General features: G+C 36.1%; 3 protein-coding genes across 3 annotated transcripts; 1 reads left to right on the forward strand and 2 right to left on the reverse strand.

The window, feature by feature from the left end:
• Window positions 1-953: 953 nt before the first annotated feature.
• On the reverse strand, window positions 954-7,577 carry PHYBLDRAFT_174488 (Homeodomain-like DNA binding domain-containing transcription factor; the record flags this gene model as incomplete). The annotated part of the gene is made up of 22 exons (XM_018437258.1): window positions 954-2,456; window positions 2,536-2,716; window positions 2,792-2,870; window positions 2,929-3,033; window positions 3,086-3,795; window positions 3,898-4,211; window positions 4,276-4,456; window positions 4,572-4,608; window positions 4,673-4,840; window positions 4,905-5,137; window positions 5,213-5,282; window positions 5,367-5,427; window positions 5,525-5,605; window positions 5,684-5,862; window positions 5,968-6,057; window positions 6,139-6,313; window positions 6,364-6,423; window positions 6,476-6,607; window positions 6,679-6,819; window positions 6,953-7,024; window positions 7,090-7,263; window positions 7,389-7,577. 22 exons carry the CDS (start codon window positions 7,575-7,577, stop codon window positions 954-956), a joined length of 4,935 nt encoding a protein of 1,644 aa, XP_018285142.1.
• Window positions 7,578-8,013: 436 nt separating this feature from the next.
• PHYBLDRAFT_128283 (hypothetical protein) lies at window positions 8,014-11,231 on the reverse strand. Its single transcript, XM_018429212.1, has 12 exons — window positions 11,129-11,231; window positions 10,962-11,058; window positions 10,775-10,818; window positions 10,564-10,714; window positions 10,293-10,438; window positions 10,087-10,227; window positions 9,711-10,025; window positions 9,414-9,645; window positions 9,243-9,357; window positions 8,876-9,143; window positions 8,526-8,783; window positions 8,014-8,372 (listed from the first exon to the last, which is right to left on the reverse strand). Exons 1-12 carry the CDS (start codon window positions 11,129-11,131, stop codon window positions 8,283-8,285), a joined length of 1,860 nt encoding a protein of 619 aa, XP_018285143.1. The 5' UTR covers window positions 11,132-11,231; the 3' UTR covers window positions 8,014-8,282.
• Window positions 11,232-13,507: 2,276 nt separating this feature from the next.
• Window positions 13,508-16,488, forward strand: PHYBLDRAFT_174490 (hypothetical protein; the record flags this gene model as incomplete). Its single annotated transcript, XM_018437259.1, has 11 exons — window positions 13,508-13,550; window positions 13,883-13,914; window positions 13,958-14,005; window positions 14,124-14,130; window positions 14,397-14,507; window positions 14,794-14,827; window positions 15,333-15,502; window positions 15,895-15,924; window positions 16,109-16,166; window positions 16,210-16,267; window positions 16,375-16,488. The coding sequence occupies 11 exons, from the start codon at window positions 13,508-13,510 to the stop codon at window positions 16,486-16,488; spliced, it is 705 nt and encodes a 234-aa protein (XP_018285144.1).
• Between the last annotated feature and the right edge of the window lie 3,179 nt (window positions 16,489-19,667).

Below are 19,667 nucleotides of genomic sequence, written 5' to 3' on the forward strand. Positions count from 1 at the left end.
ACTAAAGGCTTTCGGCACTACTACCCCGGCCAGGAGAGGAGGATTTTTGAAAACAAAGTTTTAGTGAGTGCACCATAATGCATGTGCAGTAACCCTTACCAGTACAACTAGCAAACCAGACTTATCTGATCACTTTGGGAAAATATCAAAAATGAGCAAGAAATTCTAGCATTAGATGTTTATCAAAGAGTAATTATTCTCGAAATAAATAAAGTCTTTTTTTTTGTTAAGCTAATCAGGGACTGTGTAAAGCAACTTAAGGGCAAGCTAGATCTAAAGTACAGTGAAAAGAAGTAATTTGACGTATACGCTTAAACAAACGTCTCTAATATTATAAAACTTTTTTTTTCTTTAAGGCTAATGTGGTATAAATTTATATTCGTATTCATTCTTATACTCATTCAACGTTCAGATTATTTTGCTAGACGATTGATCTTAGGCTGTATCCTAGAAGGACAGTGTTTTAAATATATTTCATACAAGATACTGAATACATTCACTGTTTTAACATCGAGGTAGAACATGAAGATTTTAAATATCATATCAATATTCGGCTTGAGTAAGAGTTTATCTATATACTTTATTATGAAATCAAAGAAATATCTAATAGTTTGTAAGAGAAGCGTTTGTGGTTGTGAATGTATTGGTGGACTTTTAACACTACCTTTAATTGACAAGGTTAGAGTTTTGAAAATTGTCATTTTGATTAGAAATAAGATCAGCTTGGTGTGTAGAGTTTTCTTCTTCTTTTCAAAGAATAAAATAAAATGAAACGAAATGAAGTAAAGAATAAGGAAAAAGGATAGAGAAAGGTTATATGTAAAATTAAACTGCAAATACCAGATATAAGCAACAACAATAACAACACAAATAAAATAAAATAAAAACCATTATAGCATTAATGCGCTTCTTTCTTTCTTTCTTTCTTTAGAAGAAATAGAAAAGAATTTATATTACAAGTCATTGGAAGAACCAACCGACTTCCTCAAGGGACCACCTTGATCATCTGAGTCGGATGACATAGAAGATGAATAGGACGGACTACGAGGTCGCATATTACCGTTTCTCCACGTATCTGGTGTCGATGATGATGAAGAAGGTTGTCTAGCCAAGAATGTTTTCTTATGTCGATGATATGATCCTACTGAAGATTCGTCATGGTGTCTAGCTGCCTGAGACTTCAAAGGCTTGGTTGGACTCCGGCCTTTACGTTTGTTACGCATGCGTTTTGTGGCCTCACGCAAAATAGTATCTGTATCTTCACCGCTGTCTGTACCATCCTCAATATCCATAGGAGACGATGATATACTTACGTCACTGTTGTACCCATCTTTCTCACGGGGACCTCGTAAGGTGAGCTTGATACTCGTGCTCTTTCCCATTGAGGATGTATTTGCTCTAGCGACAGGCTTTGGATCACCTCTCTTGCGCTTTCTACTGGATGCGGGGCGCTTTGGTGGGGGCTTAGGCTTAGTTATAAGTTCACAAAGAGCTTCAATTCGACGAGCAATCACAAGATCCTTTGGCCAGCCAATCTTCTCCATGAGTGAGGTTGAGTTGTCGTTTTCCGGCTGATTTCTACTTTCCTCATCCAAAACATGCTGTTTGACTTGGAAAAAGGGAAGAGCAGGGTCATCGACCATAAGGTCGTGACGACCTATGCCGTGTTTACATATGCCTTCTAAAAGTGCTTTGTCGTGCAAAGGTACCTCCCACCAGCTCGGAAGACCAGATGTTTTTCGTGCATTTTCCAAAAGAGAGTCAATATCTGGGTGAACCATAACTTCTTCACGGATTCTCTTCATTTGTGCTATACGTTTTAATGTACGGCGCGCTTTATCGTACGGGACAAGATCGACTGCTTCATTTTGTTCGTCTTTGTCTGCATTTGAGTCTCCTCCAGGTTCGGCACTTGATTCACGACTTGCAGCAGATATGTCTATTCCCTGTTCTGCATTGGGTGCTTGGAGCGATGAGGAAGGAGATGATGTGGATGGGTCTTGATTACTATTGGCAGTTGTAGATCTTTCAGTGCCTGATTGCTCTTGCTCATGTCGTTTCATCATCTCTTCGCAAGCAGGAATAAACTTTTGATAGTAAAGGTTGAGGGACTCGTCGGTTCTCTTCTCTAATCCCGCAATTTCCTTGAATCTGTCCCAACAAATTGTTGATCGATCATCTGGGTATGTCTCGACACCAAAGGATAAAATTGTTCTCAAAAAGTCGGCTCTACTCTTCTTCGGCCAGCGGTTTGAGGTCTCATTGAGTTTTTCGCGCTGCTTCTCAGCCTTTCGAGATTCTTTTTCTTGCTCACGCACAAGGCGGTTGTGTTCTTTCTTTTGTTCTTTTTCCATAATCTTGAGCTTTCGAAGGTCATTCGCTTGTTCTCTCAAAAATGCAGCAATAATTCTTCTCAGACGCATACCAATATCAGCTTTTGAAGGCCACATATAGACCTATGTTTTTTTATAAAGAAAAAAAAGAAAAATTAGGTGTCAAAGTCATTAATCAATATATATATCATTATCAACTTACTCTAACATTGTCTTCTGTGTCGTCCATTCTTTCGTCAGTATCTACAGATACAGATACTGGTGTACTGTCTGTATCGACAATAAGGGGAGCAGCGTCATCATCCTCAAGTGTACCAGCCTTACTATCATCGTATTTTCGCCCGTAAAAGCAGAACTCAGGGTCATTGCGCATGGCAAGGTACCTGTGGCAATAAACGAATAAGAGTATAAAAAATTAAAAATTCCTAGGTTTCAACAAGCTACAAATAATGACTCACTGTTGATAGCCATGTTTGCAAATACCGAGCAATAGATCGCGATCCTCGTCATGCTCCCACCAATCAGAGGGTGGATGACCTAGAATATCAAGTTAGTCTTTATCGAGAATTTATATTATTAATTAACTTAGACGCACCTGTAACCTTTGGAACCGTCAATGCTTTGGCATCTTCCCAGTCTTTGGGCACAATCTTATCTCTGATCATGTAAAGCATCTGAATTCTCAGCAAAAAGTTGCGTCCTAGTTTTAATAGTATTAGTTAATTGCTGTATTATATTAGTGATCAACACACCTTTACGCTCAACATGATCAAGATAATCAGCAGGTGCTTGAATAAGGAAGGATCTGAACTCTGTGATTTGCTTTTTTGTTGCACCTGAATAAGGAACAGTCTCGTCTCCGGGAACTTCTTCTGCTGCGTCTGTTTCTAGAATGTATTCAATATCGTCTATCAACTTCTTCTCTTCTTCATTGCTATGTTCGATTATAGGTAATACACGTCTCATTACTGCGCGGGTTACAGCCTTGAGATCTTTTTCAGATCGACGAGGAAAGTGTGCTTTCATAAGATCCCATCGACCATAACCGTAAATCATCAACTTGCGCTCGTATTTTGTTTTTTCAGAAAGACTCCAGAGGCGAGGTTGGTCTTTCTTTTTACTTTTTTCTACTTCATCGTCATATGCGTCGGAGTCTTCTGCGTTGTCATTCGATGAATAAATACCGTCTGCAAGTCTACTACCAAAACGCTGAACTTGGCGTCTACGTCTAGGCTCGTAAACAATCAACTCATTGTCGTCCGGCATTTCAGTGGTATCGATATTGGCCTTGGCAGCCCATTTTTCCCAGAAATCAGGGTCATCAAGTTCAACTGTTCCAGAATCCTCGGTGGTAGAAAAGGTTGCCTTTGAGAATACAGATCCCTTTTCGTTTCCTTCGTGGCGTATAATAGTGGTGCGGCGTTCAAGAATCTGGTCGATATCTTCTTCACAAAACTTGGCGCTAAATTTTAGAGAAATCAATAAAAAACATCCGCAACCAAGTAACTACCCTTTTATATTGTAGCAGCAATATTTTTCTTTTCTTTTTCTTCTATCTTTTTACCTGGCTTCGTCATCAAGCATGGCTCCATATGCTCCTTTTTTGAGTAAATCTTCGATCTCTTTTTTACTGATCTCACTTTTTCCCTGACCACCATCTTCTTGGTCACCTGCAACACCAGATCTGGACATAACAGCTTTATCCAAGCCAAGTTTCATACCAGCCCTATCAAACATATCCCGCTCGTAGGTATTTGCGCAAATAAGGCGATAAATCTGTACTGGTTTTGTTTGTCCAATACGATGACATCTAGCTTGTGCCTGAAGATCGTTTTGAGGATTCCAATCACTGTCAAAGATAATACATGTATCTGCAGCCTATAGCCACAAATAATTAATTATTTGTGCAAGGCTCAATTGGTCTTTACATATTTAATCTTACTGTCAAGTTGATTCCCACGCCACCTGCTCTAGTGCACAGCAAAAATACAAAAGAGTCTTCAATTGGAAGGGTAGAAAATCTATCGATAGCAGCCTGTCTCTGATCACCGGGAACACTTCCATCAATACGCTCATATGCGTAGCTTCTTCCGCGCAAGTAATCGGCCAAAATATCAAGACAGCTATATTAAGCACCACAAGTTAAATATTAATATATTATTTGTGTTTGAAGCTCGTTTAATTCTTTTTAGAAAACTTACCTGGTGAACTGGGAAAAGATCAATACCTTGTGATTACCTTGAATTAATTTTCGAAGAAGTTTGTCGATAAGCACCTAAAAAAGTTTTAATGAGCATTAGCACTTTTAATTTAAATCTACCCAAAAAATGAATAAGCACTTGCCAGTTTTCCAGAAGACTGTATCAAGCAGTTGAATTGCTCAACAGGTCCCTTTGCATTTGATTCAGACACGATAACTTCCTCTGCACCTTCAAGAAGGTACGGGTGAATACAGCACTTACGAAGCTGCATCATAATATTTCGAAGATGAGGCATTTCTCTATTTGCTAATAACACCGCATAGAATGAATATATGTGTGATGAATTATCTTGTTTGATCCAACAACTTACTCTTGGCACCCTTTTTGAGAAAACTGAAGTTTTTCTCTAACACAGCTCTGTACCATTTCTTTTGAGGTGTTGTCAGCTCAACTTCGACTACAGTCTCTTCCTTGACTGGGATACTCTTTTCGACATCCTCCTTGAAACGTCTCAACATAATTGGCTTCAATAGGGCCTGTAGTTTCTCAACTTCTGCAGCAGATTGCAATGATCCGTATTCTGTAAAGAAATGTTTCTCATCGCTTTAAAGATTCCTGGGTTAAAATCACTTATATATATATATATATCTTTAAGAAAATCAAGAAACTGAACATTACCTAAAGACTTCAGGTTGCATAAAATGGAGCAAACTGTAAAGTTCATCAAGATTGTTTTGGAGTGGTGTTCCTTTAGAAATATATATATATATATCTGTGAGTACTGCAACATTTTTTTTGAACATTCTTAATAATTTCTTCGTGTATAAATTACCTGTAAGCAATATCTTGTGCTCAATATCGAATGTCTTCAGTATTTCCAATACTTTGGATTGCTGAGATGATTTTTGTAATTAATAGAGAGATAGATTTATATTGGAGTTAATATTTCATAAAATAAATATGTTAAAAATAAATTTAAGTGAATTCTACCTTGTTTTTCAGTCTGTGAGCCTCGTCGAATACAGCACATTTCCATGGTACTTGGCGCAGCTGTGATACACCAGCCATAGCCTGAGAAGTTTATTAAAGATAAGAATATTAGTATCTCAAGTTTTGTTTTGACTGCTAACGTAGAGCGTTTGGTATTACCATTTCATATGTAGTGATAAGAACATCGAATTTGTATCTGTTAGGAATTGTGCGGCCTTGAATGTCTTTGTAATAAAACTCAGTTTCGACCAGCAAGTTACGCGACAAAACACTCCCACGGTAATCTACTACGTTAAGATCTGTCCAGGCCTTAAATGCGCGTTCCCAGTGAGGAATAGCTGTACACACGAGCACAGAGTTTATATAAATATTAGTGAGAAATACATTTAAAGAAAAAACAATAATTTTTTCTTACTGCCAGAAGACTATTATTAAGAACTTACTTGAAAGGGGTGCCACAACCAAAAATGGGCCTCTGATACCCAGTGTGTGATACATGTCATTTAAAAATGCAACAGACTGCACGGTTTTTCCTAATGACCAAAACAAAATGTGAGCCTCTTAAAGAAGTAACCGAACACATATATGCGACTCCATTTTTAAAGAGAAATTACCTAAGCCCATCTCATCAGCTAGAATACAGGAACGATGACTATTGTAGCAAAATCTCAGCCAGTTTAAACCTTCCAACTGATAGGTACGTAATTCGTTATTGTATCGATATCTGTGGACACACTTTATGTTAGCAAACTGAAGGGCACTTCTTGTAAATATACTTACTTTGGAGAGCTATTATATTTAGCAAACTTTGATATATCTGGTCGAGGGGGTGGGTTTACTAGTTTTTGAGAGGGAATAATACGTCTGGCCTGGAATTCTTCAATTTTGGACATATCAATCTAAGAAAAATTGTTGTAAGGATATGTACACTAATAAGGTTTTGTGACTTACTCTTCTAATATCTCTTTCGCTTTCCCAAGTACACATGTCATAGGGTTGTCCGTTCCACTTTACTAGATAGTATACTGCTACTTGGCCAGTAGCTGCATCAGCAAGCTCTCCCTCATCAATGACACGGTCCACCTATAGACCGGGGATGGTTTAGTCGGCGCTCCAATGGCAGTACAACCTCTGCAGGAATACAATCGACATACCTTCAAGTATTCACGAAAGTCTTCTCCTTTCTGTCCATCAAGGTACCACTTTTGCATAAACTTTTTTACACGGTGCTTTCCTAAATGTTCATTTTCGATTACAGAAGATGGAACCCATTCTGCCGAATGGAAACTCATGTTCTATTATCGAGTGTCAATATATCAAAAATAAAATAGCTCTCTCTTTCTCTCTCTCTCTCTCTCTCTATATATATATATATATATATATATATACGCACACATGCAAAAAAAAACCATTGATATTCTTTCTTACCTTATACTTCACCAAGAGTTCTCCCTCCCCCGTTTCGGCATTTACTCTATAGTCGAGAATTCGTTCAAACACCTTAATTGAAAGTCCCGTTAGAAATGTCGTTTGGGATTCTGGTTAATAGTATGGTTTGATCTTACCTTTGTTCCCATGGGAATAAAGACGGGGATCTCTTGATCCACAGATGCCCAGTGTTTATTTTGCTGCTGTGCATGACTTTTTTTGGTCGGCTTGGGCTTCTGCTTCGATCGACTTCTTTCGTTATCCTCGAATTCGCTCTCCTCCGAGTCTTCTCGCTCTTCTGATAAAAAATCCTAAAGGAATTGATTATTTGTAAGACTTTTCTTTTTTGCGTTCTCTTTTTCTCGTTCTTTATTTCATCTTTCATTGTCATCTATCTTCTTCTAAAGCCTTGCTTTTAGTATCTAGCTGTTCTAACCTCTTCCAATTCCTCTTCTTCTGACAGTTGATCTGATTCCTCTTCTTCTGAAGATTCTCCGTAATCTACTCTCTGTTTGATCGCACGTCCTGAGCGATTGGCTGGTGTAGGCCGTGAACCACGCGGAGATAAGGGGGGAAAGCCATTGGGTCTGCCATAGACAGTGTGTGATTCTGACGGATAATCCATACTTTATGGTAAGGAGTGCAAAAGAACGTTTGTGGGTCAGAGATGGAAAGGGTCGTTTCCTTTCTTTAAGCAGTTGTTTTTTTTTGTCTGTGTGTTTGTGTCAATCTTTTGTAAGGCTATACATATAAGAGGTGTATTGCTTGCTTTAGTTAGTCTGCTCATTCTTGTTATCATTAACGAAAGCTCTTTATTTTTTTTCGGAGAGCATGGATTTTTGGATGGTTCATCCGATTATCGCGCCATTGATTGCGTTTCCAATTGGATTATCTCTCGATCCCAAATCATCCTCTTCATCTTACCAATTAAACAAGACGGAATTGAGATTGAATTCAACAGTTGATCATAAACTGTGTCTCTGATTTAATAACGTAAACACTATAAAACTATATAAAAAGAAGGAGATGCTCTAGGCGACCTTTGCTTGGCTGCAAGAAGAAAACAGAAATGGAAAATATTTCTTGTACGTAAAATTTTTAGGTCCCCACGTTTTTTTATATATTATTATTATTTTCGTGAGCAGATGTGATGTTGTAAGTGGCGGGACGAGTGTGAGTGGATGATTTTTGAATCGGTTGTGTTTTGATTCCCCGAGATTTAGAGGAAGAAGGGCCATGAAGAACAAAAAGGGTTTTGATTTCTTTATGAAGCAGATGTTTTTGATTTGTTTCTCTCGATAAAAAAGAAAAGCCTTAAAGGAGCTAGAATTTACACTTCAAAATCACGGAACTTGGCCTCGATTTCCTTGTACAGAGCAGAGTACTTCTGAACGAGAACCTCCTCACCATCAGCAGGATCCTAAAGAGAGATAGAAAAAATTAAAAACAAAAAACAAAGAAATATATACATGTGTATATATAAAATAATTATGTGGAGGATAACTGAATAAAACAGTCAACACGCACACACACGCACACACACGCACACACATACACACATACACACACATACCTCGAACTTCATTGAAGAAAGCTTGTAAACAATATCGCTCATCGATTCTCGGATCTTAGACCACGAAACCTGGCCGTTTGATGCCTCGACAGTGTGAGTGGCCTGAGTGTAAAAGCCAATCAAGTTACGCAACATCCAGGTTGTCTTGAAGAAAGGACAGAAGCGATCGTAGCTACTGTAACCGTTTTGTTGCAAGAAATCGTCCTTGATGATCTGAGCAACATCCAATGTAATCTTGTCGCTCTCGTTCAAACCGGACTAATGGATCAAAGAAAAATGTTAGGAAGGAATATTTTGCGATGGGAAGTTCTTTTTCTTAAACGAAAAACCGTAATCAATCCACTTTGTACCTTGCCAACGAGCTGGACAATTTCGGACAAGTTTTCTTCCATCTGCAAGATTTCCTTGCATTTGTCACGGAGAGAGATGTACTCTGGGTCAGATTGTTCGTAGAAAGGCTCCAAGACCTTCATGTACTTTGAGTAACTAAGACTCCAATTTACTGAAGGGAAATGCTTGCGCTGGGCCAACTTCTTATCAAGACCCCAGAACACCTGTACGATACCCAAGGTAGAGGCAGTGACAGGGTCAGAGAAATCACCACCGGGAGGAGATACACTAGATGGAATATAAATTATATATCAGATACGTATCTTATATGCATCTATTTATATTTGACATTTGATTTGGCTGTTATTATTATCATTATTTACTCACGCGCCAACAACTGTAACACTGCCCTCACGGGAGGGGTTACCGAGACAGGTAGTCTTACCAGCACGCTCGTAGAAAGAGGCGAGGCGAGCACCAAGATAGGCGGGGTAGCCGGAATCTAAGATTAATGGGTTAGTTGATCCTCAAAGGTATTAAGCATTGTGTATGTCTTACCAGCAGGCATCTCTGCAAGTCGGCCTGAAATTTCACGAAGAGCCTCAGCCCAGCGAGAAGTGGAATCGGCCATCATGGCAACGTTCTTGCCCTGATCACGGAAGTACTCGGACAAAGTGATACCAGTGTAGATAGAAGCTTCACGTGCAGCTACGGGCATGTTTGAAGTGTTGGCAACAAGAGTTGTACGCTTCATGATAGACTCCTTGCGACCATTGATATCAATAGAAAGCTGTGAAATTATATAAAATAAATTAGTTATGCAATCAAACTAAAGTACGAAAATTCTCGTCTTACCTCAGGGAAGTCCATCAATACTTCAGCCATCTCGTTACCACGCTCACCACAGCCGACGTAGATAATTATATCAGAGTTGGAGTACTTTGACAATGACTGAGAAATTACAGTCTTGCCACAGCCGAAAGCACCGGGAATAGCAGTGGTTCCACCCTGAACACAGGGGAATAGAGAGTCCAACACACGCTGACCAGTCAAAAGGGGGTGGTTTGCAGTCAACTTCTCAGCCACAGGACGAGGGGAACGGACGGGCCAAAGCTGCTTCATGGTATATTCGGTAGTCTCGCCTTCGAACTCGGTCTCCAGGACGACATCCTTACATAAGATACATATTAGACAACGAAATCTATGACTCTTGTATAATTGATTTACTAACTTGAATGGTATATTGGCCCTTGGGTGCAATGTAGGTGATTGTACCGCGAGCCTTGGGAGGAAGCATAATGTTGTGAATGGTCACAAGGGAGTTCTCCCAGACCTTACCGTAGATATCACCACCGGTGATGTGGTCTCCAACCTATAATAGAGCGTCAGAAACAACGATAATAATAATATTTTTTTTGTAAATGAAAATAAAGTTACTTCAAAGTTGAGAGGCTCGAAATCCCAACCAAAGCCCTTGTCGAGAGCTGGGGTAGCGATACCACGGGGAATATAGATGCTCTGAGAGGCTTCCTGAATAGCCTTGAGAGGACGTTGGATACCATCATAGATGTTGGACATCAGACCTGTAAATTTTTAAAAAGAAATTATAAAATGTCAATCAAAAATTCATGTCGATCTATCAATTGATCTTTATTTTGAAACAAAAGAAGCCCCAATATCTTCATTTTGTTGAGAGAAAGTATATTACCTGGACCAAGCTCTACAGACAAAGGCTTTCCAGATCTCAAGACAGGATCGCCCACAGTCAGACCACCAGTCTCTTCGTATACCTGAATGGTAGTCTTATCGCCGTCGATACGAATGACCTCACCCACCAGTTCACTATGTCCGACACGGACCTAAAAAACGTATATGTTAGAAATATTGTCAAGCGCCTAACATTATATATTGTATATTACCAGCTCGTACATGGCAGAACCATACATGTTCTCGGCCACAACGACTAATAAAATAGTTATGAGTACCAAGGCGCGTGAGTTATAACATAATTATAGTTTTGTTCGACGGAAGCAAAAGGTCATCTTTCAGACTGAATTCATCACAAGCTATTGTTCTTTTAGTTTCTTTTTTATATTCAAAACGCACCTGGACCGGAAACAGAGTAAATGGCACCAAAGTCAGACTCACGTTCGTGGTCCCTAATTTTGCGCATCTCATTCTGTGCGTTCTCGAGTGCTCCAGCCTTTGTATAAAATAAGTTACATGTTTTCGAGAGACAAGAAAGAAATATTCGGTGAAAAAAAAAGACGTACCATTATATATTGTATTCTTTGTGGATAATATTTGAGGAAGAGTTGGTTTGTTACTGGAAATGTATCGGGAACCAAGAATAAAAAGTGTCTTACTGAAAGCTGTTCAGGACTTCTACCGTTTCGAAGTGGCGCCGTTTCGAGAGTCTCAGAGTCCGACCCGACGTCACTAGCTGAAGATATTTACACACACACACACTATGTGTGTGTTCAAAGAACATAAGAACATAAAACTCAGAAGGGGAACAAAGGGAGAGTGTTTTCTTTTTCTTTTATTTCCTATTCAAATCTAAGATCTAGAGATTATCTTTAATTTCTCGGGCAAAGAAATGATGGCTGGTCTGTTATGTGCACAGGCCATAGAGATCTTTAAAAGTTATAGTTTATTAAGAACATGGTGAAATACTAGGCTATAGGGTACCATTTGGTAAAATGAAAGAGCTAGTCAATTGCTTATGATTCTAAATTTATGTACTGAAACAATTTTATGAACATTTACGGTCAGCCTGATTTATCTTTGGGTCGAGAAAACCTTATTTTGTTCCTGAGACTCACAATTCACGTCACATGATTTGGTTACAGTTTTTCTACTTGAGATCTTTTTTGTTTGTATGGAGCTGTTGATAGGCTCAGATTCATTGAAAAAGTCTCGAATTTGATTACACTCTTTCTGGAAATTATTGGTGCAAAAATAAAAAATTATTTAGTGCAAAAATAAAGATAAAATGTGGTGCAATTTTTTACCATTTCTCTGCTTAATTCATCTTTTTTGGTGCATTTGGTGGATTCCATTTTTGCGCCAAATAATTTTTTATTTTTGCACCAATAATTTCCAGAAAGAGTGTATTACAATGAGAAGTTAAACTATTTGTTTGGAGGGTTATGTGGGATTATATGATGTTTTTTTTTCGGGATTTTTTATTTTGTTTTTACGTTCAATGGACAGGTGGCCAGGATATATGTCTACCTGAGATTAAGACGTTGTTAGTTTTTTGTTTTTTGGACAGACGAAAAAAGAGAATTGAAACACAAAAGAATAAAATTTGGGATAGAAAGGAGATTTAGCTGAGACAAGGTAAAAATGAGATTTTGCTAAAAGGTACTAACAGAGTTGTTAATCGATTATAAAATCACAGTCGATTAAGCTTGTCTTTTTTCTTTTGATAATCATACAAAAAATACAAATATATATATGTAAATAGCATCTTCAGTAGTCCTCTTTAACTACACTTTTATCTTGAATTTAAATATTTTAGTTAAAATTGGTACTCCCAGTAATTTATTTTTCATTTTAAATAAAAATTAAACTTGACAAGAATTCAAAACTGTGTGTTCTCTATAACGCAGTGGCTGCTGCCTCCTCCTCCTCCCCAACTTCTTCCAATGTGGTAGCTGCCCGCCAATGGTATAGGATATTGCTTTAAACAGATGGTAGTTTTATTTGCTTGTAATAGTCATTAGACTAGATTTCCTTGGCCTTTACCACAGAAAAATATGGATAGAACTTCTTGGAAAGGTGTAAAGAGTAGGGTATAACAAAACATTTACACTGCATAAAGCACGGTTTGGAGAGCAAATACGACATCCTCAGTCATTGTCGAGTACTCGGCAACTTCCCTATTGTTCGAACAACTTGAACGTGTACCCCTATTTAAAGAAAAGGATAAATTGAACTGCTAGGAAAAGTGACTATGTTTGGCTTTATATAAATTAAAAGTTAACTCTGCTGAATATGCTCTCATTCACTTCTTGAGCACCTTTTTTTGATTTATTTCCTTTCAATATTACCTTACGATGCGCCCTATTCTATATCCTGCAGCATAATAGTTGATTCGAAATAAAAAGCAACCAAAATTAAACGAGCAAAATCAACGTCCCCTGGAAGAAAGCTCTACTTCTAAAAAAAGAAAAAGTAAATTGAGTCATTTATCGGAGTGCACCCTGTATTATGCAAGAGACTATTGTTCATCATTATTTTATTATTTAGGATACAAGCACAAAGATACTCCTAATGAGTTGAGAGCAAAAACAAGCTGCTCGTGTGTCAAGAACGAATAACCCAGATAGAGCTCTTGCTCTAATTGCTTGTAAGTCATATGAAGCTCAAGATCATTCAACTAAGAGAAGTCCTGCACGCCCAAACCATAACATAACTCTAACACAGCTGATAAATAGTGATCTTGGCCCTCATCAATGATATACCCTGTTCATTACTCTCGATTCTTTTATCTCAAATAATGTTCATATACAATGTGCTCGCAACATAATTATCTTGCAATTGTCTTTCTTACACGAAGTATTGTATAAAGCACAGCTTTTTATCAATTACTATATCCTCCGAGGTGTCTCAGATTTATCAAGTAATTTATTTAATAAATATATATGATATCAAGTTTGCAGAGTGATTTATGGTCATTTAACGATAGTAAAGTTACAATAACATTACCCAAGACAACAACATCTTCAGACACTATATATATAATTGATTCAAACTTATGTGGCTAATCTTGTTGTCAGCTTGGATAGCATTAAAAACTATGGTGTGGTAGTATGTTCTGGATGCAAGGCTATTGCTTCTACTATGTAGAAAACTTTAAAAATTGAATAACAAGCTATTTTACTTATATAACAAGGGCTAATTTCATGGTAAGATATTATTATTGACATATATATAGTGCGCTTAGAAAACTGAATTCCGCTAAGAAAAAGTTCATTATTTTCTATATATCTTCTGCAATTCTTATTATTTTAATATAGTTCTTGGAAACACTAAGATGTCTGTTAAAGAAGTACATAATACTATAATATCAGCTATAAATACTGTGTTAATAGAAAGTTATATCAAGTTATTATGAAAAATTGAGAGCCCGGTTTTCTTCAGTATGGGGGAAAAATTAAAGAAGTTGTTTTTCTTTTCTTTAAGCATATGCTATTTATTTTGAATATATGCATACGTGAAGTCTATTGTTTCTTCGTTGTAGCTGTGTGACTTATAAAGATATCAGGTAAGTGTATTCAGAGCTTTGCTTTGTTTTTCTCTTTAATTTTCAAATCAACATGACTCAAGTTTCGCAAGCAATATTCCTTTCTATCAAAGCTCACCTTAGACAGGGCATGTCTACCACCAAGGTTACCGCAAATGCTCACTGCAAAAGACTGCCAATTTAAGAATTTAATATAACTTTGTTAGTGTTGTTAAATTTTCAAAAAAGTGAAAATTAAAAATTATATTTTATTTTCGGCTGTAATTTCTAAAATGCTTTTTTTTTAGCTGTTGAATTATATCAGCATCACTTTACCCTCTGTATTTTACATGCCTTTAATAGAATTGTAAATTATACTCAAAAAAATTATATTACAATTATTATATTCTTAAGTAAAAGTAAATATTTTTATATAATACACTTTTTCTTTTTACTCTTATAAAATAAGTGCAAATGGAAGAGCAAGTCTTTGCATAAAATATTTGGAGTGATATAAGTTTGAGTGTGTCGAGAGGTTATGTGATTTCATACTTGCTGCGGTGGTATTTTCGCGTGATTATTTCTTTGATATAAAGGAGAGAAAAGGACATTGTTCTTTTAAATATAAAATTTTTGCAATCCCAAAAGTTAGTTTTTAAATATATATATAGCTTTAACATTTTGTGCAATATATGTCTTTTCTAGTTATTGGAAAATGCATAAAGACTTTTGGAATAAAGTAAAGACTTTCACTCTGTAAACGCGATTTATCTATTTTTATATATAATTTTTATTTAAACTCGATATGTTACATTTTCTTGGGAAACACACTGAACATTGATGTTTACAAAGGACTCAGTAAGAAATAACATACTTACTATAACTATAAAAATATACATTCCTATATCAAATAATTACTGGTCTTAATTCATATGTACTTGTTATCAGTATAAAGATGTTTATTATATTCATCAATAATAAATACTACAAGTTATAAAAAAGTGTGATTTTATATTTGATTTTTATCAGAACACACTTGCCCTAACTTTTGTTTGTTTTTCTTTTTCATGTATTTCTAAAGTTGTATTTAATAGAATAACTGCGTCTCCTTTTTCTTTTCTTTCACTTTCTTCTCTTTTGATTTTCTATTTTTTGACCGCTTTAATAATTTGGTAAATTTACTTCTCACACCTGCACTTTTACAAACTCACTTGCATTTTATACTCTTACTACATATTCTATAGTCTTCTCAAGAAAGCAAACACTGTTAACAAGTATTCGAAACAGTTTATGGTAATATTTTTCAAAAATAATATGAATAACTTGTTGATTTATGTGATATACACACCACAATTGAGTGAAGAACAGACCTCACAACCAAACACTGATTCCTTCTTGCTAATGAACCTGGCAAGTTAACAATCTCTGGAACTGTTACACAACAGGCACACGTACACTATACACTCATACAGTGTAAACCAACCATTACATAACAGGCATTTGAATTACAAGGAAACTTAATAGAAATATATATGCAATATTATTTTGTCTCTTTAACAAATAACACTCTCACAGTATCTGATTCTTGAGACTCATACAAAACTCAGGTATTTTTCGGTGGGTTTTTAAAATTTAAGCTATTTTTTCAAATTATAACCTTAAATCAAGTATAACCAGACAAGAGAAATTTGAAAAAAGGAGTCTCTTATTTTTCAAATTTTGCTTGCTAAGAAGTGTGTTTTTTCAAATTTGCAACCAATTATATTCTTTTAATTTTTGTACTAAACTGCCTTTAAAAAATACTAGTAGAAGGAAATGAAATTTGTGGTATTTCAGGTACGAAACAATAGAAAAATAAAATATTTGATAATAGAGACGTATAGAAATACTTTGAGACTGTATATAAGTTGTTTTTATTCATAAATAAAAAGTGTCCCTTTTTATAAGAAAACACAATCTGCTCTTGTCATTACGTCTTAGTTTCTTAAGGCTTTCTTCCTTTACTATATTTGGTTATTAGAGTGTATTTACTGCTTAACTAGTGTCGGTGTTACAATTATGACATCAAGTCATAAATCGTACTTCTTTAGCTCTTAGCTATTCTTTTCTCTTTTATACTAGAGCTTTAGGACTTCCTACTAAATTAGCTCCATATCGATCTGACACAGTTTACCCGGCAGTATGATATAATTATCTTAACAATCTTTAAGATATTATCTACAGTACTAACTGTAATAATTATTGGGCTGATTACTTAATCGTTTATATATATTTTATACTGACAAGATGATAGCTACTACGCTATCCCAATATGAATATGTTCTTATATGTGATAAATCCAACATCCGAGTGTCTGGATCACCACAAAATTATTTAATATTACACTGTAGTAAATGGTAGACATTATAACTTTGCAACTGTATAATTCCTACAGTAACGGAGTTATAATATCTGCTAATAGAATCTTGGCTTTTAGTAAATTAAAAGTATTTACAGCAAATACTATTTATAGGAGTTCAAATTACTTTTTTTTTAATCCAATAAAATTTTTTAAAATAGCAAAATTATACCATTTGTAAATAAATATTTCTCTTTTTATAAAAAATTTGGAGAATACAATTCGTTGGATTTCAGATTATTTTTTTCTAATCCAATCAAATAAGCTAAATATAGTAGCGCTATACCTTTTTTAGGTATATCTATTCTTCTTATAATTGGTCCAGCAAATACATGATGTTTTAAATGAAAATATTTTTTATTAAAAAAAAACCTTGGAACTGAAAAAAGACATATAAAAAACAATGGAAAAAATAGAAACTAAATTAAGAGAAGTATATTAAAAAGAAGTGTAAATAATATACATTATACGTGAAAAGCCTATAGTTTGATTTCATTAATTAAATTAATTAAATTAATTAATATCAGTGATATTTTTACTCAGTTGCTAAATACAATTTCTTTCATAAAGTATTACTTGGATATAGATTTATTAATTTACTGTAACGGTATAAAAACTAAACTGATCCTAATATGGACAGCCAATAAAAAAATTCTCTGACCTATAGGCCCAGGCAGTTGAAAAATTACTTAAAATAGCAGTTTTTCCTTTTTAGGAGAAAAATATGTCAATACTGAAATCTCATACTGGGAAAAAAATCGGGTTTTTTACCCATGAAAGTCTTCTTAAAATGCGAATCTTGAGTGTCATATCAGATGCCAGAAGTAAAGTATGTTTATCTTATACTACTACATGGTTTATATGATACTTTATTCATCAACTCTATTTATTTTATATTGTCTTTCTTACTTCAACATCTTTTAAAATGACTCACGAAATGCATAATTGTGTAAATATATACATTTAATTTTTTATTAAAATGTATTGTAGCTGATAAAGAATAAGGTGAATAGATAATATGATAAAGAATAGTAACAGATATATGGTAGTGTATATATCACAGCTTTTAAAAAAGAGTATTTTTAATTGCTAGGCTCGTAGCTAACCCATCTAGCCTTTTTCTTGGCTTTGGGCTTTGCCAAAACAATGGGGTATCTATTTGAATTGAGTGAAGGTGGGGCGGCACTTATAGCAATTGGTTGCTGAGTAGGTGGAGGAGTAAAAGGAGCAGAGGTAGAGAAAGGAAAAGGTGATGTTGAATGAGTAGTAGAAAGAACAGGAAAGATAGGCAGTTGAGACAAGCTGGCATTGGTATTTATGCTTTGAGAAGCATTGTTGGTAGCCATGAGCAATTGCATTTGTGAATTTAAACACTGTTGCTGGATCATGAGGATTTTTATGTCCTTAGCCAGTTGCTGTGTCGTGTTCATCAGAAGCCAATTTTGCTGGTTACTTTGTTCAATGAAGTTGTTGAAAGAGTTTTTATTTTTCTCAAATCGGCTGTCTTGTTGTTGCTGCAATCGTATGATCCGATGATTTACTTCTGTCACTCTGTTGGCTACCTCTTTGTTCGTATCAACAATGTTAGGAACAAGGCTTTCATATTATTCTAGTCTACCAATGGAAGGGCTGGTAATGGCAGCTACAATATCCTCTTGGAATATTCTGAAGCTATTACTTGAGAACAGAAGGTTTCTTGTGTTGATGTGCTTGTTTTCTTTGTTCAAATACAAGTAAACGGCTGCATCTTATAAGATTATTCTTCTGCATCGTATCAAGAGTCGTAAAAATCCGCACTTTGCTGTATTGATACTGCTTTGAGTTGCTCTTTGCTTTCCTTTTCTCTTTGTTTCTTTCGACTGCAATCTTCCATCTTCCTCCACGAATTCTACGGAATCTGCTTCTTCATCTATCTCCAAATTTATGATATTTTTATCCTCATCCTCGTTCTCATCGACTTCATTCATCTCCTTCTCACAGACAGCTACTCACTCTGCATTACCGACACCGAAATAGTCTTCGATCCAAGGAAATACCATCTTTTGTAATTCCATTGGCAGTGACACGCCATTTCTTGCTAGTGAGAAAGGCTTTTCCCAAAAGCCAGCCATACCTCTGGCAAAAGGAGATGGGAGTTTACCCAAGTAATGGGTCTCCAAACGACCAAGTCGATCCTTCCATCCTCCTCCTCGCTTGATCAGATCAAAAGGTATCCCTAAGCCCTCAGCTTCCATTGACCCAGCATGAAGGCCACCGTGCATTACTCGTGTGGTGTATATCTCTTCATCTGCAAGTGCCTTTTTTGCAGTTTTCCATTGAGAAGCGCCAGTTAAACTCTTCTCAGGGCTGGTACGTCCACGCAATACTTTCCAGTTCTGACATCTGTCTTCGTTCAAGAAGTCACTACTGGTCTATAATTTTTATCAAGAAAGTTAGAAATTATTTTAAAAAAGTCTCTTTTTTTAGCTGGCCAACCTACTTGAAGCAAACTGAACATAAAAAAGGCAAATGCACCAAAAGGACATCTGAATACGTTTTCATGGCGCATGGCACATGCAAATTTGACTTCTCCTTCCTTCAGAGTCTTGCCCTTGTCTAGACTAAAAACCAAAGCAAGAGCCTGTTGCATTCCTTTGGGCTGTTTCTTTGGAATGATCGTGCAAAAGCAATTCGCAAAGTTTAAATTTCTCAAATCCTGATCCCTAAGTAGCATATGGTGGCGGGAAGAGATAGAAAACATCTCGCGCAAGCCTGATTTGCTGTCAGAAGTCCAAAGGCTCTTCAGGATTCTTATAAGTTCGCCAGACTTATAAGAGTCTCGAATCACACAATGGGCTGCTCTATCTATGTTTGTTTGTACTTGGTTGTAAACAAGGTCGTGTTCATACTTCTTGATCAATTCGATCACTTCTTTAGTCTTCTTAGGAGATGGCCATCCAACTTCTTGGTGCTCGGACTGGAATTCGTGCAAGAACATCAAGACTTTCTTGTATTGATTGACAGATTCAACACCTAAAGGAACTTCGATAACTTTCTTACTACTGTTCTTGTTAGAAGGAGCATTCTCAGCAACTATAAAAATGGGTTGATGATTAAGTATAATTGACGGATTTTTTTTATGTACTTCATGCAATTTTGTATTACTTTGGAGCAAAGTCAATTGTCTTTCATTGTTATCTTC

The sequence above is a fragment of the Phycomyces blakesleeanus genome (assembly GCF_001638985.1).
Source record: "Phycomyces blakesleeanus NRRL 1555(-) unplaced genomic scaffold PHYBLscaffold_31, whole genome shotgun sequence".
In the NCBI taxonomy this organism is placed as follows: Eukaryota; Fungi; Mucoromycota; class Mucoromycetes; order Mucorales; family Phycomycetaceae; genus Phycomyces; species Phycomyces blakesleeanus.